Source organism: Petaurus breviceps, unplaced genomic scaffold, assembly GCF_028583685.1.
Source record: "Petaurus breviceps papuanus isolate PSGF00001 unplaced genomic scaffold, PetGlider_PUasm1.0 91133, whole genome shotgun sequence".
Classification (NCBI taxonomy): domain Eukaryota; kingdom Metazoa; phylum Chordata; class Mammalia; order Diprotodontia; family Petauridae; genus Petaurus; species Petaurus breviceps.
Window position 1 is genome coordinate 21,593,716 of NW_027187419.1, and position 25,573 is coordinate 21,619,288.

Consider the following 25,573-nt stretch of genomic DNA (forward strand, 5'->3'; position numbering starts at 1 on the left):
TGCAGTGATTATTGAGCCCAAGAATATAAAATATGACACTGCTTCCATTTCTTCCCTCCTTATTTGCCAGGAAGTAATGAGAGTAGTTGTCAAGATATTTATTTTTTCAAGCCAGCTTTGACACTTTCCTCTTTCACCCTCATCAAGAGGCGTCTTAATTCCTCTTCACTTTATTCCACCAGAGTGGTATTGTCTGTATATCTGAGATTGTTATTTTTCCCAGCAACTTGAATTCCTGCTTTTGATTCATCTAGTCTGTCATTTCTCATGATGTTCTCTGCATCTAAGTTAAATAAATAAGGTAACCATATACGGACTTCTTGTAATCCTTTTCTGATCTAAAATCAATAAACGGTTCCATGTTTGGTTCTAATGGTTGTTTCTTGGCTCAAATACTGGTTACTCAGGAAACAAGAAAGATGATCTGGAACTCCCATCTCCTTGAGAACTTGTCACATTTTGCTGTAATCCACACAATCAAAGGCTTTAGTGTATGTAGTCAATGGAGTAGAAGTAGATGTTTTTCTAGAACTCCCTTGCTTTCTCCATAATCCAAGAAATGCTGGCAATTTGGTCTCTAGTTCCTCTGCTTCTTTGAAAACTAGCCTGCTAGTCTAGAAATGGTCAGTTCACATGTTGCTGAAGCCTAGCTTTCAGAATGTTAAGCACAACCTTCTTGGTGTGTGAAATTAGAGCAATTATTTAGCAATTTTAACATTTCTTGACATGTTCCTTCTTTAGGGCAAGCACTCTATTACATAGCATTTATTAAGTGCCTAATATATGACAGGTCCTGTGCTAAGTGCTAGGGATATAAAGAGAGAACAAAACACAGGACCTGCCCTCCAGAGGCTCAGAATCTAATGAGAAAAAAAGTATAGAAGCAACTATGTGTGCATACAAGATATATAACGTGTAAATGGAAAGTAATCCCAGAGGGAGGACACCAGAACTGGAGGACAAGGAAAGGCTTCTTGTAGGAAGTGGGATTTGATCTGAATCCTGAAAGAAGTCAGGGAAGTAGAGGTGAGGAGGAGAGCATTCCAGGCATGGGGACAGAAAATGAAAAAGAAAGCAATCAAGATATGGAACGTCATGTAGGATGAACAGCAAGAAGGCCAGTAGAAGTGTAGGAAACAGTCAGGTTATGCTTGAGAAACAAAAAGCTAACTGTAAATGACTTAATTTTTCCACAATAAACTCGCTGAATTATCTAAGCATAAACACTGGAGGAAGAGCAGTTAAGTGAATGGTTATTAATAATCTCAGCAAATCAACATTGCTAAAGTTCTTCATTAATATAATATTATATTTTGAGAACTTACCGTCCAGCAGAAACCTGCTTAAGTGAACCAGCACTTTCAAACAGCTGGGCTTTGGCCGCCACTCTAAAAATGAAGTAAAAACATATGTTTTAGAATGACTTTTCAAAGGGTCCTTTTACTATCTGTCCAGGAAATCATTCAAGATCATCATAAGTTTCTGTTGCATCATTTTAAAAAAATTGTTCTGAATACAAAAATGTGAACAGAGTACAATGAACTTCAAGTGAAACAGTGCTATGAATAAGAAGCATATTGCTAACTAACTATAAATGACATTTTTAGCTCAATCTTTCAGTGTATGTAAACACTGGGTTGCTATAAACCACTTGCTTCTTTTTTTAAAAAATATTTTTAATTTATGGAATAAAACAAGCATTTCCATAACACAGTAAAATTTAAAAAGATGATTACACATGAAACTGCAAAATCTGCTATGCACAACTTGTTATTCCTTTCAAATATACAACAAAATTATCATATAAATTTCTTTTCCCCTCTGTTTTTCCTACCCTTCTCCCTGCCTTACAGTTGGCTACCATTAGACACAAATAGGCATATATATGTGTGTGTATATACGTAAAATTATTGTATATGTGCTTCTATTTATGCAGATAGCATCTTTCTTCATATGTCCTTTGTACTTAATTTGGGTATTTACAATAGTCAAAATAACATCTTCTCAAAGCCATTCTTAAAATAATATTGCTGTTCCTGTATACAATGTTCTCTTGGTTCTGTTCATTTTGTTCTTCATTATTTCATGCAACTCTTTCATGTTTTTCTAAATTCACTGAGTTCATTTCTTATAGCACAGTAGTATTCCATTATAATCATATACCACAAACCTGTTCAACCATTCCCCAATTGATTGGCATCCCTAAAATTTCTAGTTCTTTGCTACCAGAGCTGCTATATACATTTTAGAACACATAGGTTCTCTTCCTTTTTCCCTAATCATCTTTAGAAATAAAACAAGTAATGGTATATTACTGGGTCAAAGGGTATAGGTAGTTCAATAATTCTTTGAGCACAATTCCAGACTGTTCTCCAAAATGGTTGGATCAGTTCACAATTCCACCAACAATGAATAACAGTCACAATTTTTCCACTTCCCCTCCAACATTTCTCACTTTTCTTTACTATCATTATAAGCCAATATGGTAGGTGTAAAAGATTATCTCAAGGTTATTTTAATTTTTTATTTCTCCAATCGATAATGATCTGGAGCATTTTTTTTTAAAACTATAAATCATTTAGATTTTTTCCACTGGAAAACTGTTCATATCCTTTGGCCATTTATCAATTGGGGAATGACTCATAGTCTTATAGATTTGACAAAGTTCTTTATATATTTTAGATATAAGATCTTTATCTGATAAACTGTTAATAAAAATTTTCTCTAAATTTTTTGCTTTCCTTCTGATCTTTGCTATATTTGTTTTAATTTGTACAAAAATATTTTAATTTAATGTAATTGAAATAATCCATTTTATACCTAACTTAGCTTTCTATCTCTTGTTTGTTCATAAATTGTTACATATCCATAAATTTGATATGTTCCATATTCTTCTAATTTTCTTGTAAAATCTTTCTTTATATGTAGGTCATGTATCTATTTTGACCTTATCTTTGTAACTGGTGTAAGATATTGATCTATGTCCAGTTTCTGCCATGTTGCTTTCAAATTTTCCCAAATAATTTTTGCTGATTAGTGAATCATTATCCCAAAATCTTAAGTCTTTACACTTGTCAATACACGGTTATTATGTTTATTTGCTGCTGTAAATTGTCTGTCTACTCTATTCCTATTTCTTAGTACCAGATAGTTTTGATAATTACTGTCTTATAATGTAATTTAAGATCTGGTACTGTTAAACCTTTTATTTTTTTTTCATTATTTCCTTTGATATTCTTGTATTTGTTTTTCCAAATGAATTTTGTTATTTTTCTTGCTTCTTCCATTGATTCTTCTTTTAACTTCATTTTTCCTCTCTCCAATAACTATTAAGAATGATGAAGAAAACATTTCCTTCTTACAGCATGTTCTTTATTAATTCATTTATTTCCCCCCCCCTTTAATAATTTCCTATTATATGTAAGGCATTATGCTAGCAGAGTGAAAGATAAAGAGATATTCAAATCAACATCAGTGTTATCAACAAGCTTGGTGGGTCTAATATTTGTCAGACCTTATGGAGTCAGAAGGTGGAAGGAATTTCAAAGTGCAAGTCATATATTTAACTCTATGTTTTAGCAGCAATTATTATTCAACTTATTTCTCATAATTTTAATGTCAATTCCAGTTATTAGGATATAAATACAAATATATGTGTGTATGTAGATGGATAATCTCAGTTAACACAGACTAGCAAATTCATGAAGTTTAACCAATGATAGTTTTTAATTGTGAAGGAAAATGATATAGATTCTAAATATGTTAATAATGGTATTACTTGAGTTAAAGTGAAAAGAAATGAGAATAAGTTTAGAGCATAGACAACTAGAACAATTACCTATTTTTACAAAGAGGAAGCTCTTGATAAAAGTCCTACTCTCTCACCATAGAGGCGAGCCTAGATTCCTAAAGACAATACTAGGATAAGATGATAGATTCTACAAAGTTGTAGACTTTACATTAATTTAACTTTGTCAGCTTTCTGACTACTTAATAAGCAGTTAACATGTGGGTCAATCAGTCAATGAGCATTTATCAAGCACCTGTCTATTCCAGGCACTATGCTAAATGCTAGGAATAAAAAAAAAATGTAAAAGATGCTTCCTTATCTCAAATAAGACAGCTAGGCAATGCAATGGATAAATAGGGCTTCCTGATCTCAAATGAGACAGCCAGGCAATGCAACCTATCTGAATTCAATCCAGCCTCCCATACTTACTTAGGTGTGTGACTGGGCAAGTCACTTAATCTGTCCACATCACTTTCCTCATCTGTAAAATGGGGATAATAATAATAGCACCTACCTCCCACGATTGTTGTGATCATAAAATAAGATAATATTTGTAAAACTTAGCAAACCTTAAAGTATTATTTAAATACTAGCAATGCTGATACTAATGATGAAGATGAAACCAAAATACATAAATGACCTAAACTTAAATGGAAGAATGGCTAACACTGTATGTATGTATACAGAATAAATATTCACCTCAGATGGAAGGCAAGAGGGATGGGCAGAGCTGGTTTCACAGAAACACCAAAAGCAACAAGTAGCACCATTTCATAGGACTTTTATATATCAAACTTTGGAAAGAGAGCACCATGAAGATGATTGTAGCCTATGGCCCAGTATAAATTGCAAAGAATGAAGTAGAAAAATTAAGAAATTTTAGGAAGTATAATGAAAAACTGGAAAATGTCAAAGAGGGCAACCCAGACAGTGAATTGTCTTGTGTTAATAACAAGATTTAAGGAGCATGTGATAGCTATCTTCAAGTTATTGAAGGTCTGTCTTATGGAAAAAAGAATAGGATTTAATTGTGGACTGAAGTTGCATAGAAATAAATTTTAAGCTTGTGGTCAGGGAAAGGAAGGAAACATTTGTTATTAGAACTGCCCAAGAATGAAATTAATTGCTTAAGGGGTTGGTGTGTTCCCTCTCACTGTAGGTCTTTAAGCAAAGACTGGAATTCCACTCATCAGGAATGCTGTATAGAGGGGATGCTTTTCCACAGTAAGTTGAACTACTTTGCCACTGAGGTCCCTTCTTACTCTGGTTTTGTGATCTTGGAATCACCTGTGAAAACAGTTGCCACAATAAGACCTAAGGAGGTCCAAAAACCATTGGGACCAGCAGACTCTTGATTTCCATGAGATATGACAGCTATGGCAACACAAATTTAGAGCACAAACTCATTTACAAAACACAGTGGAAAAGGAAAACAAAACTCAAACCGTAAAACAGAATAATACATTTAAGAAAACAAGCCCAGAGAAAACTGTATGTGACACCTGACTAGATCAGGCTGATTGATTTTGTAGATGAAACCAGAAGGAGGGTAATGCATATGCTAAGTAGAAAGTATTTGTCAACATTTCTATAGTAATCTACTTCTTAAAACTAGTGATGGTAGTGAAATCACCACATTTGGAGTCTATAACATCAGTACCTGGTATACTCTATGAGGAAGAAAGAAAGTGTGGCTAGATCTGACTAAATCTATGCGCATGTGTGTGTGAAATAGAAGAGGTACCTGAGTGAGGTAAGTTGGTCATGGCTGCTATGGTGCCTTACAGTGGATGGGGAGAGAACAAGCCTTTATTAAGTGTCTATTAATGGGTTACTGTGCTAAGTGCTTCACAAATGTTATCTCAGATGATCCTCAAAACCATGCTGGGAGGAAAGTACTGTTATGATCCCTGAGTTGAGAAAACTAATGCAGATAAGGCTATTTAGCTAGCAAGTATCTGAGGTTGGATTTGAACTCAGATCTTTCTGACTCCAGTCTCAGCACTCTAACCACTGCACCACCTAGCTGACTCTGGGGGATAAAGCTAGCAGAGAAAGGGATGGTGGTGGGAGTTGGTTTTAAATAATAAACAGTTTATGCCATTCTGTTCAGGTGAGAGGCAGCAACTTAAACCATAAGAATGACATTACACTAAATACAAACCAATATCAGAGTATCTTACTGAACTGTGTAGTTTTCTGTTAACCTACCTGAATTTATATCTTTCTCCTGAGGAACTCAAAGCATTTCACTACATTGCCTTATATCCTCTAATCCTAATTTAAACTTCAGGATATCATTCCCCAAATTTACATTCATAATATTGATTTAAATTACATCTCTGTGATTCTGTTAGCATGAGAACCAATGCAAAACACAACCCATCTACAACTCAAAGCCTATTAACCCAGGATATTAACCCAGGCAGTCTTTTTATTTTTTTTTTATTTTTTGCTTTTTGGAGGGCAATTGGGGTTAAGTGACTTGTACAAGGTCACACACCTAGGTTTGTGTGTGTTGAGTGTCTGAGGCCGGATCCGAACCCAGGTCCTCCTGACTCCAGGGCTGGTGCTCTATTCACTGTGCCACCTAGCCGCCCCAACCCAGGCAGTCCTTATTCCAAGTCCAGAACTCTACCTGCTGTACCATAGTAATCTTCCAAAATAGTCTTGTGAAGGGATATAAATCACTATCTATTCTTTAAGAGATCACAAGAAGAAAGAGAAAGTAACTTGACCAAGTTCACTGAGATCTCAAGGTTTCCTAGTGTTCTTGCTAACCTAATTACACTACTTAGTATTAAAAAATTAAAAATGAATCCTAAGACCCTTATCACTTACACGGAACCAGGTCGCTGATATCCATTGCTTGATGTAGTGTCTAACCTCAATCTCCTGCACATTTTTGGAGGAAGGTCAGGATTTGGTGGTGCTCTGGGTGTCTCTTTGGAATCTATGGAAGTTAAGCTTTGAATGGATCCACTGTAGCTTTTGTTTCCTATAAAGAAAACCCCCAAAATCATAAAGACAAAATAAAACTAATATCACGGTACATGTTCATCACACACACACACACACACACACACACACACACACACACACAGGATTTATTTCTTTGAACCAAAATGGAAATGTACAGAATATTCAGTGCACAGCAGACCATCCTCAGGGAGATTATAAACTACATCATTTTTTTAAATGGCATCACCTCACCATGATAGAGAAATTTAGAAAAAGGCACAATGTAAAGGAGTTCTTAAAATCTAAGTGCATGAGCAAAGTTAATAGGTATCATTGCTTCCTTAACTTCTTAGCTTTCCCCCTTGATTAATCATGCTGGATAATCCAGCTACTGATAATGTGACAAAAAAAAAGTATAAGTTTTGCATTGCTTACCTTCAGTTGCAGGGATTGATCTGAGGGAGGAAGCTGCAGATCTCTTCAGTCCTGATAGCCCATAAGGCCCCTTTTGGACCAGATCTATTGGTGGGGAAATGTTCCCTGGGCTAGTGACTGATGCAACACTCTGACAGTCAGACTCCACATCTGTTTTGGATGCGTCTTCTTTAGAACTTGATTCTGGACTAGTTGTCCAGAGACCTGAGCTTTTCTGTCCATTGGAAGGTTGTGGAGATGCAATCCAGGGGATACCTGCAGATTTTTCCCGTGGCTGAGAAGAAGCCGACTTAGTAGTGCTATTTTGTTCTGATGAGTGAGAGGAGAGTGATTCTATGCTACCCATAGGTGTACTATCTGGGCTACTGCTGTATGAATCACCTGTTGTGGGGGGTAAGAAAAAGGAGAACTTTCTGTTAATAATAGCACTACTTAGAGCTTTACGTTTTCTTGCTGATGTTGCAGGTTTATGACCATTACAGTCACTAAAATTCTAGGCTTAGAACTGTTATTGATAGTTCTTATCAATACAGAAAGGATATTTTAAAATGTGGAATGGGTGGCTACATTTACTCTGTGATATATATACATATGCATGTGTACATATACATTTGTGTACACATGCACACACACGTACACACACACACACACACACACACACACACTTTCTCAAGCATTTCTAGACAATAAGAACAAAGTAAAATCAAAATCTGTCCCTGGCAGCAGGACCCCAGAGTAATGGAACAATGGGAAAAGAGTTTCACTGATGACTGAAGAGGGAGGCAAAAGAGATGGATTAATGACATCTTTTGTTGTGGTGGTTGTTGTCTCCTTTGTCCTCCTGCCATTCCTGAAGGTGCTATTAAGATATGATACAACAGAATCCATTTCATTTAATGGCAGTATTAGCCATCAAAGGGCAAATTCATTTTCTGTAGCTAACAATTTTGTAACACAAAAGCTATTTTACTGGAGTTTTCTTTTATGTTACAGGAAGATATGACAAAAACTGAAGCTCTGAGAGTCCTCTGTCTGAATTTCTCCCCTTTCCTCTATCACACCACATAGTGAATCATGCTTTTATGTGTATGTGTTGTATATTTTTCCATTTCCTCCCCCACACTATCGCTCTAGCCCCACCATGAATAGTGAAGACTGGGTCATTTTTTCTTGTCTCTTCTAAACCTAGCAGTCTTTTGATTGATTTAAATATTTCATAAATACTTGTTGAATCCATTTAAATTATTGTGTCTATAATTGACATACAGAACTCCAGATATGAATCATATTCCACTGATACAGAGCAGCAACTTGTTTGTAATATATCATCTTAAGATAGTTATTTGGGGGGCAGAGCCAAGAAGGCAGAGTAAAAGTAGGAACTTGCTTGAACTCCCACACCAACCACCTCCAATACCTGTAAAAAATGACTCTATACAAATTTTGGAGCTACAGAACCCACAAAGTGATAGAGACAAATCTCCCACTGACGGCCACCTGGCAGGCTGACAGGAAGGGTCTATCACACTAAGCTGAGAGTGGAATGTAGTCCAGCTGGCCTGAGCCAGTCCCCCTGGCCCAGTCCGGCCTGAGCAGATTTCAGGAGAGTGAATCACTAGCAGCTGTGGTCTTTTCCAGACTTCTCAACTCATAAACGCCAAAGAGAAAGTAAAAGGTCAGTGGGAAACTCTGTTGGAACTGGGTGAGAAAAGAGGTCGGTCTAGTCCCTGCCCCCAGGGCAGTGGCAGTGGTGGTGGCTGCAGCTACTGCACGATGACTGCCTTTTGAGCTCCAGGTCTACAGATCATAGAGGGATCAAGTGACTGTTCATCTTGCTTTGACCTGCTTGGATCTGGGTCACAGTCTTGTATGGGAATCCTGGGATGAGGAGTGCTAGCATGGCAGAGTTTGTGATGGGCACCCTCCTCATAGCTCTGACAACAGCTATGCAAAACCCCAGAAATTTGGGACACAGAGAACTCTCCACTCTAGAAGCAGAGATCTAATGGAAAAGAGTTCAAAAGTCAAGTAACTGGCTGGCAAGATGAGCAAGCAGAGGAAGAGCAATCAGACCATAGAATCCTTTTTTGGGGGGACAAAGAGGATCAAAACATAGAAGCAGAAGAAAACAAAGTCAAAACTGCATCAAAAGCCTCTAAAAAATATGAACTGGTCACACAACATGGAGGAGCTCAAGAAAGATTTTGAACATCAAGTAAGAGAAGTAGAGAACAAATTGGGAAAAGAAATGAGAATAATTCAAGAAAATCAGGAAAAATGAGTCAACAGCCTGCTAAAGGAGACCCAAAAAATACGGAAGAAAATAACACTTTAAAAATAGACTAACTGAAATGGCAAAAAAGGCCCAAAAAGCCAATGAGAAGCATGCCTCGAAAAAGCCAAATCTGCCAGACAGAAAAGGAACATCAAAAACTCACTCAAGAGAATAATGCCTTCAAAATTAGACTGGAGCAAATGAAAGTTAATGACTTTATGAGAAATCAAGATACTACAAAACAGATCCAAATGAATGAAAAAATAGAAGGCAATGTAAAATATCTCATTGGAAAAACCACTGACCTGGAAAACAGATCCAGGAGAGATAAATTATTGGTCTAGCTGAAAGCCATGACCAACACAAAAGAGTCTAGACACCACCTTTCAAGAAATTATCATGCAAAATTGCCCTGATATTCTAGAACCTGAGGGCAGAAAAGAAATTAAAAGAATTCATTGATCGCCTCTTGAAAAAGATCCCCAAAAGAAAACTCCTAGAAATATTATAGCCAAATTCCAGAGTTCCCAAGTCAAGGGGAAAATATTACAAGCAGTCAGGAAGAAACAATTTGAGTACTGTGGAAACAAAATCAGAGCAACACAAGATCTAGCAGCTTCTACACTAAGGGAATGAAGGGCTTGAAATACAATATTCTGGAGGTCAAAGGAGCTAGGATTAAAACCAAGAACCACCTACCCAGCAAGACTGAGTATCATGTTTCAGGGGAAATATGGACATGGGAAAATATGGACATTCAATGAAACAGAGGACTTTCAAGCATTCTTGATGAAAAGACCAGAACTGAATAGAAAATCTGTCTTTCAAATACAAGAATCAAGAGAAGCATGAGAAGGTAAACAGGAAAAAGAAATCATAAGGAGCTTATTAAAACTGAATTCTTTACATTCCTACATGGAAAAATGATCATTGTAACCCATGAGACTTCTCTCAGTAAGAGGATAGTTGAAGGGAATATATATTTATACATACTTATATATGTAGGAGGGTATATGTGTGTGCATATATGTGTGTATGTACATGTATACATAGACAGAGGGCACAGGATGAGTTGAATATGAAGGGATGAGAGCTAAAAAATAAAATTAAGATGTGAGAGAGGAATATATTGGGAGGAGAAAGGGAGAGATAGAATAGGGTAAATTGTAGAGAAAACTTAACAACAGAGGGAAAGAGCAGGAAGGTGAAAGGGAATGGGATAACCTTACTCTCATTGGATTTCGCTTAAGGAGGGAATAACGTACACACTCAATTGAGTATTTTACCTTACAGGAAAGTAGGGGAGAAGGGGATAAGAGGGGGATGATAGAAGGGAGGACAGATTAGGGGGAGAGGACAGTTAGAAGTAAACACTTTTGAAAAGGGACAAGGGCAAAGGAGAAAATAGAATAAATGTGGGGTGGGATAGGATGGAGGGAAATATAGTTAGTCTTTCACAATATAACTACTATGAAAATGATTTGCATAACTACACATGTATAACCTCACTGAATTACTTATCTTCCCAGTGGGGTGGGAGGGAAGAAGGGAAAGAATCTGGAAATCAAAGTTTTAAAAACAAATGTTAAAAATTGTTTTTACATGCAACTGGAAAATAAGATATGCAGGCAATGAGTATAGAAATCCATCTTACCCTACAAGAAAGTAAGGGGGGAAGGGGAAGAACATAAGAGAGAACAGACTGGGGGAAGGGGTATTCCGTATGCTTGCTATCTAGGAGTGAGGGGTGGAGACAGGGAGAAAATCTGTAACTCAAAATCTTGTGGAAGTGAATGTTGAAAACTAAAAAAATAAATAAATAAATTTATATTAATTAAAAAAAATAAAGTTGTCTGGGGGCACTGAGGGCTTCGATGACTTGCCCATAGTCAAACAGAGGGTCAAAAGTAGGACTTGAATGCACACCTTCTTGGTTCCAATATAGCCTCTGGTCCACTACACCTTGCTACCTTTCTATAATAACAGCTACTCACATTTAAATAGCACCTTTTGTTGTTCAGTCATTTTCAGTCCTGTCAAACTTTTCATGACCCCATTTGGGGTTTTCTTGGCAAAAATACTGAAGTGGTTTGCCATTTCCTTTTCCAAATCATTTTACAGATAAGGAACTGAGGCAAACAGAGTTAAGACACTTGTCCAGGGACACACTGCTAGTGTCGTAAGTCAGATTTCAATTCGGGAAGATGAGTCCTCCTGACTTCAAGTTCAGTACTTTATCCACTAAACCACCTAGCTGTCCAATATAGCACTTTTCAGTTTTGCAAAGTGTAAATCCTCACTGGTTTGTGTGAGGAAAGTCCTTTGCAAACCTTAAGGAGCTATAAAAATGTAAGTAGTTATTACTATCCTCACTTTATGGATGAAGAAACAGAGCCTCAGAATGATTCAGTGACTGGCCCATTGTCACATAATAAGTGTCTGACATGGAACTCAAAGTCAAAAGTCTTGACTCCTAGTTCCATTGGGCCACACTAGAAATTCTATAAATCTCTGGCAAATCTAGCAGCTGGGGGTTGGAGGGATAGGGGCATGAAACCAAGATAAAAATGAAATGAGAACAACACCCCCTTTCCCAAATTTTGTTTTGTTTTAGTTTTTTGTACTACATATCACTGGCTAAACCTAGCTTTCTAAATCACCTTGGCACTTGGCTCAGTATATACTAAGGTAGTCAGAGAGAGGGAGAGTGAGGGAGAGAGATAGTGTGTGTGTGTGTGTGTGTGTGTCTATGTGTCTGTGTGTGTGTGCGTGTGCATGCATGCGTGTTTTTAAGCATTTTAAGATACCCAAGAGATGAGGCTTTAAGAACATAATGTAAAAAAAGGAATGAAAATGATTGCTTCAGTCAGACTCACTTTGGCTTTCTTTGCAGCCACTTCTACACCAGAACAAAACCTGCTGCAGAGAAAGTACCCAATGTACTTAATCACAGCTTTAGAAGAGAGTATTGAGAAGAATGGTTGGTTTTTTTTTTCCTTTGCAGTGGTAATGAATTTGGTCTAATATGCTTGTCCCTGGCACCTAGATACTACATGTTGACCGGGACTTTAAAAATGTTTTTTCTCTCTCACTAACATTTTCTCTCTCACTAATCACCAACAGGAGAGTCATAGAGCCATGAAAGAATGGACTAGAAAAGTAGAAAACAATTTGAAAGGTCATGCCACACTTACTGTCTGGTTCTGCCAGGCATGGAGTATATCTCCCTTTGGGCTTCCTTGAGCCTGTCGAGAGGCAAATGGCTCTTGTCCTTCTGGACCCTGACCGGGATTGAGGTTGAGGAAGAGGAATATTTGGGTCTGGTGCCGTATGGAATATCTAGATGGAAGAAAAATAAATGCAAGTTCAATGGAAATGCAATCTTATAAATAAACTTGAATACTTTCATTAAGACCAGTTATTAATATTAATATAATTGCATACTCCCTAAATTCACTATGGAGTAAAGGATAGATTCCTAGATTTGGAATCAGGAAAAGCTGGATTTGAAAGCTTCTTGGGACACCCTTAGCTGTGCAACTTAAGGCAAGTCCCTTAACTTCTAAGGGTTTTAGGTCCCTCATCTTTAAAATGGAGATAACAATGATTATAACAATACTTGCCTCAAAGAGTTAATGGCAAATACACAAATAAGGCAATATGTATAAAAGCACTTAGCAAACTTCAAAGTCTTATGTCAGTGCCAGTTAATATTATTACATGCTAATACCCTGGTGCACTAGTACCTTGCAAGGTAGGAAAAATGTTTCCTTCTTGCTGATCATTATATCTGTCACAACCCTCCATTTGCTTTCTGAGTTTTGGAGATGTTGTTTGCTTTTATCTCTTAACTGTTTACTTTAGAGGACTTTCAAATATATAATATATATGTATATATATATATTATATATGTATATATATTATATATGCATATAATATATATATACACATATACGTGTGTGTGTACTCACACACATTTTAATAATATTCTCTAGTAATTCTGGAGACCTGATCACAATTTGGTATATTTCAACCTTTGACCTATATTGATTTAAGTGACAAAATAACCCAGGGGTTCTATTTTACCCTTCCAGGACTAGAAGGGATTCGTGCTATATAATCCCAAAGGAAAAAAGAACATCTCATTCTGGACCACTTTCTATATTCCACAAGCTTAAGGATTTGGGGGGGAAGGTCGTTGCCTTTTGGCTATGTTGTAGATGGGAACAGTACAAGCTATACATCGTTTTTTTTTTAGTATAGGAACAGTAATAATGATGACAGTTTACATTTATGTAATGTTTGATGACATACTTATACTGTTGTAACACTTATGGTGTAATGACTCTGTATGGTCACTGTGCAAGTATCATTATCCCCAAATGACAGATGAGTAAACTGTGGCTTGAAGAGAAGAACTGAATGACATATAGTTAACAAGCACAGGAGCTTGGTCTCAAACCTAAGTCTCTGATGCAGGTCAGTGTTCCTTCCACTAAACAGTGCTGCTCATTATAAAAAACATGTCATTATATAATCATTCTAATAAAAACCACTGATATATATGTAATTTACATGCATTTTTTCATTCGAGCCTCACAACAACTCTATGAGGTAGGTATCACCATCATAATCACCACAACACTGTCTTTTTCCTCTTTTTGTATCCCCAGTACTTAGCACAATGCCTGGTACAAAGCAGATGTTTAACAAACATTTACTGATTCTTCACCATCATCATCATTCTCATCCCCATTTTATAGATGAGAAACCTGAGGTCCAGAGGAGTTTAGCAATCCGCTTTTGGTCAAATAGTTATACATTGCCAGAGACTGAATCTGAACTCAGGGTCTCCTGACACTAACTCCAGCACTCTAACTACCCCCGCCATACTCCCTTTATATTCTAGATTATAGGATCATAGATTCAGAGGAAGAAGGTGTCATGGAGGTTATCCATTTCAATCCTTCCATTTTATAGATAGGGAAACTGAGACCAAAAAAAGTGGAGTAATTTGCCCAGGATACATAGCAGAGTCAGAATTTATACGTACCAGGTCAGAAAGCAGGGAGAGCAAAGGTTATTACTCTCATCTTGCAAACGGAAACCCGGGCTCAAAGGGTATGTGACTTACTTAAGGTCACAGAGCTAGTAAATGGAACAGCTGAGACCTGATACAAGGTCTTCAGACTTTTCAGTTTAGAAACACAGAACCTCAGAGGTCATCTAGTCCTACCTAAAAAGAACTGATTGTGACCAGACTCCTGCCGTTATACTCCAAACATGGGCTCTTGGAATGATTGGGTGAAACATTCCTTTTTTTTCTCCATTGAATAAAATCTCAGAAGGACACTTTAGGTAGTCTTTTGTTACGAGTAGTAGGCACATACCCAAGGAGACTAATAAAAGGGACGAGAAATGAATACAGCACAATAATGACTCAGAACAAAATGCTCTAATCTCATTCAGGAACCATTAACTATTATTGATTCATGAAGGCCAACTATGCCTAGGATAGAGAATAACTATATTTCCTGTTTCTACCATCATTCCAGCATCACATTCTTTTTTTTTTTTTAAAGCAATTGGGGTTAAGTAATTTGCTCAAGGTTACACGGCCAGTTATTATTTCTGGGTGTGGTGCTGAGTATCTGAGCCTGGATTTGATCCAGGTCATCCCGACACTGGAGCCAGTGCTCTTACTCGCTGAGCCACCTGGCCGCCCCTAACCAATCGGGGTTAAATAACTTGCTCAAGGTTACACGGCCAGGTGTTCTGGGTGGGTGCTAAGTGTCTGAGCCCGGGATTCGATCTCCAGGTCTTCTCAACACTGGAGCCGGTGCTCTTACTCTCTGTGCTACCTGGCCGCCCCCCAGCATCACATTCTTTTATTTAAAAAAAAACAAACATTTCTCTGGGAATTTAACAGATACCTTAAAGATGCACGGATTGTTTTTGTTTCTTTAAAGCAAGAATAACATGATAATAAAGAATCTCGACCCAGAGAGAAGGAAGCTGTAGGGGAATGCTGAAAAATCAAAAAGCAGAATTAGAATGTTCCCCTCCCCCAAGAATAGAAACTGCAATACAAATGGTAGAATACCAATGAGAAAACCTTGGAAAGTAAATGACACAGAGGAAAAGCAAACTGATTTGTGAGCACTCCTGAGGAAATGATCTATCCCAGTAAAAGGAAGACGGAATTCTCATAAAGAAATGATTAGCACGAAACTTGAGCCTCTTCTTCAAACTTCATAGGAATGAGCCCACAACAGACAACAAAGACAAGCCTCTTCTCTCATGTAGCTGTCACCAACTCACTGGCACGGGCCCCTCTCCCTATTGGTGAAAACTGTCACCTTTTAAATTTAACTAATATGCAGAATACATCATGTGAAATTCCAGGCTGGATGAATCAAGAGCTGGAATTAAGGTTGCTGGGAAAAATATCCACAATCTCAGATATTAAGACAATACCACTCTCATGGAAGAAGGTGAAGAAGAATTAAGAAACCTCTCAGTGAGGGTCAAAGAGGAAAGTATAAAAACGAAGGTCTTGGCAATTGGTCCTATCACTTCCTAGCAAAAAGAGAGAGAAGAGATTGAAGCAGCATCCGATTTGATATTTTTGGGCTCAAAGATTACTGTAGAAGGCAACTGCAGTCAGAAATTAAAAGATATTTGCTTCATTAAAGGCAAAGCTGGACAGCATGGTTATTTGTTCTCAAAGAGGACCAAAATGATATCATTATGTTGAGTCAAGGCACAATGTGTCTGACTGGGGCTGAGCAGACCAATATGAGCTCAGAAGGCTCTACCATAGACAGATTGGGTACAAACAATCTACATGAACATTGGGATAGAGATGTCTCTAAATTTGCACATCTCATGTTCCTTCTGAGCTATTGCAATTCTGCTTTGCTTATAGAGCACAGTGCCTTCTTTGATGTGGGTACACCATACTGGGTGGTCCTTTGCTACCTCCCATGTCACCCAATCAATTCCAAAGTTCTTTAGAGAGTTCTTGAGAGTGTCCTTTTATCTCTTCTTCTGATAACCATGTTTGGCATTCGAACAACATGGCTGGCCCATCAGAGCTGCATTATTTGTAGTAGAGGTTGAATGCTTCAAAGTTTGGCTTGAGAAAGGACATCAGTGTCTAGTATCTTACTTTGCCAGATAATCTTCAGAATCTTCCTAACACAATTCAAATGGAAGCGATTCAGTTTCCTGTTATGGCACTGGTACACTGTCCAGGTTTCACAGGCATACAACAATGAGATCAGCACAATAGCTCTATTGACCTTCCATTTGCTAGTCAGTCTAATACTTCCTTCTAATACTTTCCTTCAGAGTCCCTGAAATAATCTAGTTCTGGAGGAAAAAGGGAAGCATGCCAGAGAGTTATTTGCACCAACATGCTAAAAAGCAAGAGATACCACACCTTGCCCAAAGGTCCATATGGTCAAAGCTATGGTTTTTCCAATAGCAATGTATGGCTTTGAGAGCAGGACTATAAGGAAAGTTGAGTGCCACAAAATCAATGTTCTCAAATTGTGGTGCTGGAGGAAGACTTCCAAGAATCCATTGGATAACAAGAAGGTCAAATCAATTAATACTTAAAGATATTAATTCAGGCTGTTAACTGGAAGGTCAAAAACTGAAGCTGAAATACTTTGGCCACATAATGAGAAGATGGGACTCACTGGAAAAGATCCTGATGTTGGGGAGGACTGGGGATAGATAGTATCATGGAAGCAATGAACATGAGCTTGGATAGACTTTGGGGGATACTGGAGGATAGAAAAGCCTGGAGTACTATTGCTCAGGGGACATAGGAGCTAGACACAACTGAAAGCTGAACAACAGAAAGCCCTGCCCTTTGTGAAGGGTGGGGCAGGGATGGCCAAAGGAGAGAGTTTCCTCTCCAAGTCTCTTTTCAGTCCCCCTTCAGGACTTCTCAGGGTCAGTCTCCTTTGGGACTCTTGGGTACCAGTCTTCTTCAGGACTCTTCAAGCAACAAATTTCTTCAAGTACTTTTGCTTTACAGCTTCAGGAGAGAAGATGGATGATGTCATCCCCATTTCAGGTTTCTGAAGAGAAAGACATGAGGAGCTAGCAGGCTCCATAATGTCCCTGTAACTACCTTATTACACTAAAGAATTTAGGAAATTTTAGAATCCTCTCTTTTGGTTGAGCTGACCTCACTTCCAGCAGAAGGGTCCCTTCACTTTGTATTGTCTAATATACAATCTCCTACGTATACCTTCTCTGTTTTGTCATAATTTGTCCTGATTTGGATTTCTTTGCTATTTGCTATGTGTGTTTACTGTGAAACTGGTATCAACTGAGGAATGGGGCAAGCCTTGGATATAGAGCATGGGGTACCCCTATCCACAAAATGAAAAAGCAAACAAATGATAGCTTGAACCTGATTATATTCCCTAGATGACTGATATTTAAGGGAGCAAACAGATATGCTTCTATTCTGGTACCCTCTCTCTCTAAGGAGAGCAGAGTTCTGGTCCTCCGGTCCCAAAGTCCTATTCCGCCCTGGTAGGAATGAAAGTCTCCCTTGGATAAGGGTAGGGAGGAAAAGTCTAAAGATTCTATTCTGCTTCCTTTCAAGCCACACAAGAACAGCTCTCACCACCACTCCTTTCCTTACATTCATAACAAGTTATGCAACTTCTCTGCTATCCTGATTGGCGAATGCTTCAGATACATTGCCCCCTGTACATAAGGGGACATGGCTGTGCTTAACTTACCACCCCCAGGCATCTTCTTACCACCTGCCTTGTTGATATACTCCCCAGTGATTCCATTCATCATTCCTGTCACTTTCCAAAATAAAATTCCTTTCCATGGCCACTGTTCCCCATTATGTGTCTCCCCTATTAGACTATCTGATTCTTAAGGACAGGGACTGTCTTTGCTTTTTTATTCAAATCCCCAGCATTTAGCACAGTGCTTAGCATACAGTATGGACTTAGGAAATCCTTTTATTTTTATTCATTTACTCCTCAATCTTTAAGGCATCTTTTAGGCCAATACTGACCATACCTTCTCATAGTGCTCAATCAGAATCTCAACCACAATGTTCTGGAATTTGATGTTCATCATAGCAGCTACGGTTTCTTCCTGCGCCCGCATCAAAGTAGGGCCAAAGATGACTCCAAGGTTGGAGACAGTCATGAGATTCTGCTGGCTATGAAGTGATACTCTATAAATAAAACAAAATTTCAAAATGAATAATTAGAAAATTATATTAATGCTATTTTAAAGAATCTAACTGCTGGAAGGCAATAAATTTGTAATGATCTGTACCATCCACATTTTAGATTGCGGGTCATTTTTTTCCCCACCATACCTAGCATTCCTCTAGGCTGCTCTGTCACTATCCTTACCCTAAGCTCCTCCAGCCATCACTATTTTTTGCCATTGATTGCTGTGGACTCATCAAATGAAAGGTAATAGTTTTTTTAAATCAAAGTTTTGAAACCAGAGGGATTCTTGAAATCTTCTCACCTCATTTTATTTTTAAAAGATTGTTTTTACATTCCTTAGATTTCTCTGTACTCTTCTCCTTCTCCCAGAGAGCCATAACTTATTAAAAATAAATTATTAAAAAGGTAAAAAGAGGAGAAAGAAAAAAAATTAGTAAAGCCTATGAACACATTGAAAAATCAGATATTATATACAACGCTCCACATATGTGGGGTTTTTCCTCCCACTTCTGCAAAGGAGTGGGGGGAGGGGACTGTTCAGATCTTTTGGGGCCCAAATATTTTTTTTTAAATATAATTAAGACAACTGAGTATGTTGGAAAGTGGAAAAAACAAAACAAAACAAAACACCACCTTGGGGTATCTCCAAAGCCCAGGACAAATAATAACAGATTAGTAGCTGCTTTCAATTTTCTATGCCATTTATCTCTTCTAATTGCACAGCTAATCAAAAAGAGACAATAAAGGATTTCATTCTCCTATTCATGAGCATCCTAGGTCATGAGCATTGATGACTTCTCAATGACTCTTTCACACAGCCTGGGTATAGTAGAGCTTTAGAGAAATATTCCTGGCCTGGAACCCCTGGTCCTACACATCCACTTTAACAATATCTTCCTGAGGAGACTGAAATCCTAAATGGTATCATTTCAACCTGAACAGGGATAAAGCATGAATGGCCAAGTGGCTATTCAGCCTAATTCCACATTGTGAAATGACCTGAAAACATCTCAAAAGTTTTCAAGAAGAATTAGATTACTAATAAGCATTCTTATGATGTTGTTGAGTCATTTTTCAGTTGTGTTCCACTCTTTATGACCCCATTTAGGGTTTTCTTGGCAAAATTACTAGAGTGGTTTGCCATTTTCTTCTCCAGTTCATTTTATAGATGAGAAATTAAGGCAAACAGGGTTAAGTGACTCACCCAGGGTTACAAAGCTAGTAAGTGTCTGAGACTGGATTTGAACTCGGGGAAAATGAATTTTTCTGACTTCAGGCCCAGCACCCTATCTACTGCACCACCTAGTTTCCTAAAGCAGCCTTATAGTTTATAATTAATAATTATGATTAATAATAAGGGTTAACATTTATATAGAGCTTCTGAGGATTTGCAAAACCCTTTACACATTGTCTCGCAAAGATCCCTCACAGCTGTCCTGTGAGGTAAAGATGAAAACCATGTCTATTTCACTTACACAAGAGAGGACACAGGACCTCTGAGTGGCTTGCCCAATGACACATGGTTAGTAGTTGTCAGGGATGGGATTTGAAGTCAGGTCTCCCATGATGCTAGGATAACAGAGTCTGGATATAAATCCAGAAGAATTCTTAGCAGTCACCTAAGTGCAGGATTTTGTATTTGTTGAGGAAAGCAAATCCCCAAGATACACAGTTAAGGTAAGGGGCAAAAAAAGGATTTGAATATAGGTCATATGACTCCAAATGCAATTTCTTCACATCTAGCATTCTTCATACTACATCAATGATTTCATCCAAAATCAGGATATATATTTGGCTTAGAATATAATAGTGTACATTTACCAATAATGGAATTCTTTTCCACTTTAACTTGACTATTCACAGATTCCCTTTCTGGATTAAACAATGTCTTCATCCTGTTGCCCAGATGAGTCCTATAATACTTGTCATCAGAAGGACTGAAAATAAATTCTAGGAAGGAACAGAATGAGAGCAGAGAAGGAAGAAGAATTGAGAGAGAATGAGAAGAAAGGGAGGGGAGGAATACATATGTATGTGTATATAATTAACTTAAATATAATACATTTATATAATAATTGTATGTATGCATGCATGCGTGTATATATAAAAGGACAGGGAGAAGAACAAGGAGAGGAAGAAGAAAAAAAAGATTTTCGGAAGAGGAAGGATATGTGTTCTCATGGATGTAAGGAGTTCCCCAATGAGAAAATTCCCTCTAGCAATGAGGCTAAAATAACTGTTTTGAAACTTCTAGAAAATTGACTGGAGGCACTTGCCTCAGCTTATATTGCCAATGTGTATGTCTCTATAAACCAAATATCCTTGAAATCTTCTGTTTTATTTAATATGATCATCTATGTTACTCCTTTATAGAGAATAAAAAGTGGTACCTATAATTCTGATCTTTGGAATCCTAATCTAATAATGTTCCTTCTATAGAACCACACTGAAATCTTTTAAAAGCCTTATTCTTCTATTATGACAGTTAACTAAAAAAAGGTACACAGTATTCTAGTTTCAGTTGCTGGCTCTCTGTCCAGGATAACAGAAATTACTGACTCCTTGGGGCAGAACAGGAAAGAGAAAATTTTTCCTGCATGTACTCTTTCCTACATCCTACCCCTTTCATCCAACATGGGATGAACTGGATGTACTATGTTTCAAACATACATATTTAGGTGCTGAGTACCCTTCAGTGCTCTTGGACTTCCAAGCTAAATATTTTTTTTATTTCCTTAGTGAAGATCTCTATAAAAAGGAATGTTTTTTTTTTTAAATAATGTCCTCTCAATGAAATTGAACTGTTAAGAGTTTGAGTTATTTTTGCTGAAATGATAGTGCTTTATAGTGAAACAAAGAGGTTAATATTAATCTCACTGAGAATGAGTGAGGATAAATTTGAAAATAAGCTCAAAATTCAGTCTCTTCTAAAAAAGAAAGTTGATAAAACCAACTATGTATAAGAGGGAACATTTTGATAACCAATTTTTTCCCCGCTGAATTACCCTCCATCTAAGGTAATAACCTTGAATAGATACAGATATAGGTAATCATGCATTTTAGCTGGCTGTACACTTCATTCATTTAGTCAGGTAGGGAGACACACAAGATTGTTTCCTTTTGGAAATAGCTAAACTTGGATGAAAAGAGGAAATTCATATAAGGGTCCACCAATCAGCAATCAGGGCTTTGTTATGAACAGTTATGAAATCATTTGGATTCTATTTTAAGGTCATTTTCACAGGAAAAAAAGCAAAAGGCAGCAAGTGCAAAGGGATTTTTTCCCCTAAGTATGGTTATAGAACTAACATGTTTTATGCCATATTCTCTAGTAACTTGAATTAAAAATCTACAAATATTTAGAGTTTCACATATCATATTCAGCAATAACTCTGCTTTCTTTTTTTTGTATTTACATGTAAAATAAATTTCTAAAATTAATTTAAAGGATTTTTAAAAGGAAACTAATGTAGTTTGTTTAAAAACATTAAATTAATGCAAATACTTATTTAAAATATTTTTGAAACAAAGAGCTTTAGAGTCACAAGGAAAGCTAGGAATCAGAAAATCAAAAAATCATAGATCTAGAGTTGAGATTTCAGGAGTCATTTAGTCCAACTGCCTCTGAGAAAACTGAGGTACAACAGATGTTAACTGATTTGCCCAGAAAAACACAAGTGAATCAGCTGTCAATAAATAATAGCAGAGCTAAGCCTAAAATGATCTGCTATTTCTACTATAACAAATGGGAGGATCTTTTAAATTTTCATTCTGTAACCCCATAAAACCACCAAGAAGGAGTGGACCAAGCAATCTTCACGAAAGCAGTAACTGTACTTATTTAACTTTGAACACCAATAAACTAGCACACCATATAGCTTCATGTAGTTAAATGATGAATTAATAGATGAATGGTGTATAACAAATAAATGTCAAAATCAGGACAATGATGACCAAGATGTAGATAATGCATTATTTCCAGACAGGTAGGGAAGTTTGAAAAATAGGTGTTTTGTTTTTTCCAAAAACATTACCAAGATGTGTTAACTAACCTTTTACCTGAGAGTCACTGAATTGGAGGGTCTTCAATATAATATACTTGACAAGTGGTTATCCGGCCTCTGCTTGAAGACGCCAAGGACAGAGAATCCATCATCCCCTCTGGGCAGCCTCTTCCATTTGTGGACAGCTCTAATTATAGGGATGTTTTTCCTGACACCAAGCCTAACTTTGCCTTTTTATAACCTCCACCCACCACCCTCTGGGGCCAACTGGAACACATCTATTCCTTTTGACAGTGCTTCAAATACTTGGAGAGAGAGCTATGATACACCCCCTGAGTCTTCTCTTCTTCAGGCTAAAACGGTTCAGTTCTTTTCACCATTCTACTTGTCTTCCTCTGGCTATTCTCTAGCTTATCAATGCCCAGAACTGGTAACATGATACTACAGATGAAGTCTGACAAGAGCAGAGTAAGACCATGACCTCACCATCCCTGGAAGTTACAACCTTCTTAATTCATCCCAAGATCATATTAGCTTTTAAGACAGCTACCAGGGGAGGCTAGGTGGCACAGTGAATAGAGCACTGGCCCTGGAGTCAGGAGGACCTGAGTTCAAATCCAGCCTCAGACACTTACCCCAGAAACTAGTCATGTGACCTTGGGCAAGTCACTTAACCCCAAGTGCCCTATCTTCCCCCCTCAAAAAAAAAATACAGCTACCTAACACTGCTAAGGGCAGCTAGATGGCATATTAGATAGAGCACTAGGCCCAGAGTCAGTAAGGTTCATCTTCCTTAGTTCAAATCTGGCCTCAGACACTTAGTAGCTGAGTGACCCTGGGCAAGTCATTTAACCCTATTTGCCTCAAGTTTTCTCATCTATAAAATGAGCTGGAGGAGGAAATGGCAAACCACTCCAGTATCTTTAACAAGAAAAGCCCAAATGGGCCCACAGAGAGTCAGGCACAACTAAAATGACTCAACATCAACACCACTGCTAAATGAGCTTGCAGCTCACTAAACACTCATTCCTTTTCCAGAATAAGTGCTTTCTACCCATGCTTCTTCCATCTCCTACTTGTGATATTGATTTTTTGTACTCAAGTATAAGACTTTACATTTGTCTCTACTGAACTTCACCTTGTTGGATTCAAACCAATTCTCTAGCCTGTCAGGAGCCTTATTTATTTAGCTATGTCTCCTAGCTTTGTGTTATGTGTATACTTAATGAATAAAACATTTATGCCTTTATCTAAAAAAGTGAAAAAACACAGGGCCAAGCACACAACCCAGGGGTACTCCAGTGGAGACCTCCAGTTAATTGGCACCACTAACAATTACCATTTGAGTCAGGTCATCTAACTAGTTCTGAAAACATCTGATTATATTATTGCTTAATCCATAATCATTAGAACAGAATGAAATATTTTATTTAAAGCTTTACTAAAATCTAGGTAAACTGTACCCATGGAATTTCCCTCATCTAGCAGTTTGGTAATCCTATCAAAAATGGTAGTGAGCTTGGTTAGTATTTTCTCTGTCTCCCTTCTTTTTACACAAACACACACACGGGTTTGGAGAAGGGCAAATATTGTCTTGATTTTCTATATTAAACTATCTATACACACATAATTGGAAAAACATTCACCCTTCTCTAATACTGGATTTTTTCCATAATCTTTCAAATATCATTGATAGTAACTCTATAATCTTTTCTGTCAGTTCTTTCAGGTACCAAGAAGGCAGGAAGAAAATACATATTTATTAAGCACCTACTGTGTGGCAGGCACTGTGCTAAGCAGTTTAAAAATATTATTTCATTCCACCTTGCAACAAACCTGTGATTTAGGTACTGTTTTAATCCTAATTTTACAGTTGAATAAACTGGAAAGAGAAGCTTAAGTGATTTGTCCAAGGTCACAAAACTAGCAAGTATCTGAAGCCTGACTGAAACTCTTTTAAGTTTTCCTGAAGCCAGATCTAGCACTCCATTCACTGCTCCACCTAACTGACTCTAGGATGAAGTTACAGTTAGTCCAGGTGACTTGAAATCAAAGATAGCTAAGTGCTCCCTTACTATTTCCTTTCTTCTCTTCACTATCGAACACCTGCTGATTTTGATTCTCTCATTTTTATTTTGATCTCTCATTTCCATTGTAAAGCAATTTCTTTAGTTTTCTTGATCCAAAGCAGGGCTTTCTATGCCAACTGGAGGTACTTAAAAAATAATAACAAATATTGATGCCTACTTCATGGATCTACCACTCTTCAGATCCAACAACTTTCCTTCAAGGCTCAATGCAGGTGCCACTTCCTAAGGAAAGCCTGCCTGGATCTCCTCTGTTGTTACTTCTCTCTCCCCTCAAAGGACTTGATATTAGACTTATTTGTGTATGTACTGACTTTGTCTCCTTAGAAGAAAGGTTATAAATCTTTTTTTTTTTTTTTTGGTAAAGTGGATCTGCTTAGCAGTCCAATGAAATTCCATGGACGTCTCTTCAGAATGTTTAATGCATAAAATAAAATGCATAAGATTATAAAGGAAATCAATTATACAGAAATACAGTTAGCAACAATTTCTTAAAATGCTCACAAGTCTAAGTTAGGAGCACCTGCCTAGGTAAAATGTAAGATCCTTGCTATAAAGACTGTTCTGTTTTTGCCTTTGAAGTCTGAGCTCCTGTTTAAGGACCTTGTATATTGCTGGCATAACAGCTGACATCTACTGTTTCTGCTTTAAGGAGAGTATTTCTGGGCATTCACACTGTGGTGGGCAGAGGACACAATTAAGCCAAGTATCTGCCATCCAGGAGAATATTTTTAACGGGGTTATTTCGTGTGTGTGTGTGTGTGTGTGTGTGTGTGTGTGTGTGTGTGTGTGTG

At 37.5% G+C, this 25,573-nt stretch overlaps 1 protein-coding gene across 1 annotated transcript in view; it reads right to left on the reverse strand.

The window, feature by feature from the left end:
• The window catches only part of ARHGAP42 (Rho GTPase activating protein 42), a 425,382-nt gene that overhangs the window by 18,610 nt on the left and 381,199 nt on the right, over positions 1-25,573 (reverse strand). The window contains exons 18-22 of the mRNA XM_069079700.1: positions 18,525-18,684; positions 12,656-12,800; positions 7,187-7,567; positions 6,632-6,788; positions 1,326-1,388 (exon numbers count right to left, since the gene is read on the reverse strand). Of these exons, the coding sequence (XP_068935801.1) occupies positions 1,326-1,388; positions 6,632-6,788; positions 7,187-7,567; positions 12,656-12,800; positions 18,525-18,684 (906 nt within the window). The remainder of the gene's footprint in view (positions 1-1,325; positions 1,389-6,631; positions 6,789-7,186; positions 7,568-12,655; positions 12,801-18,524; positions 18,685-25,573) is intronic.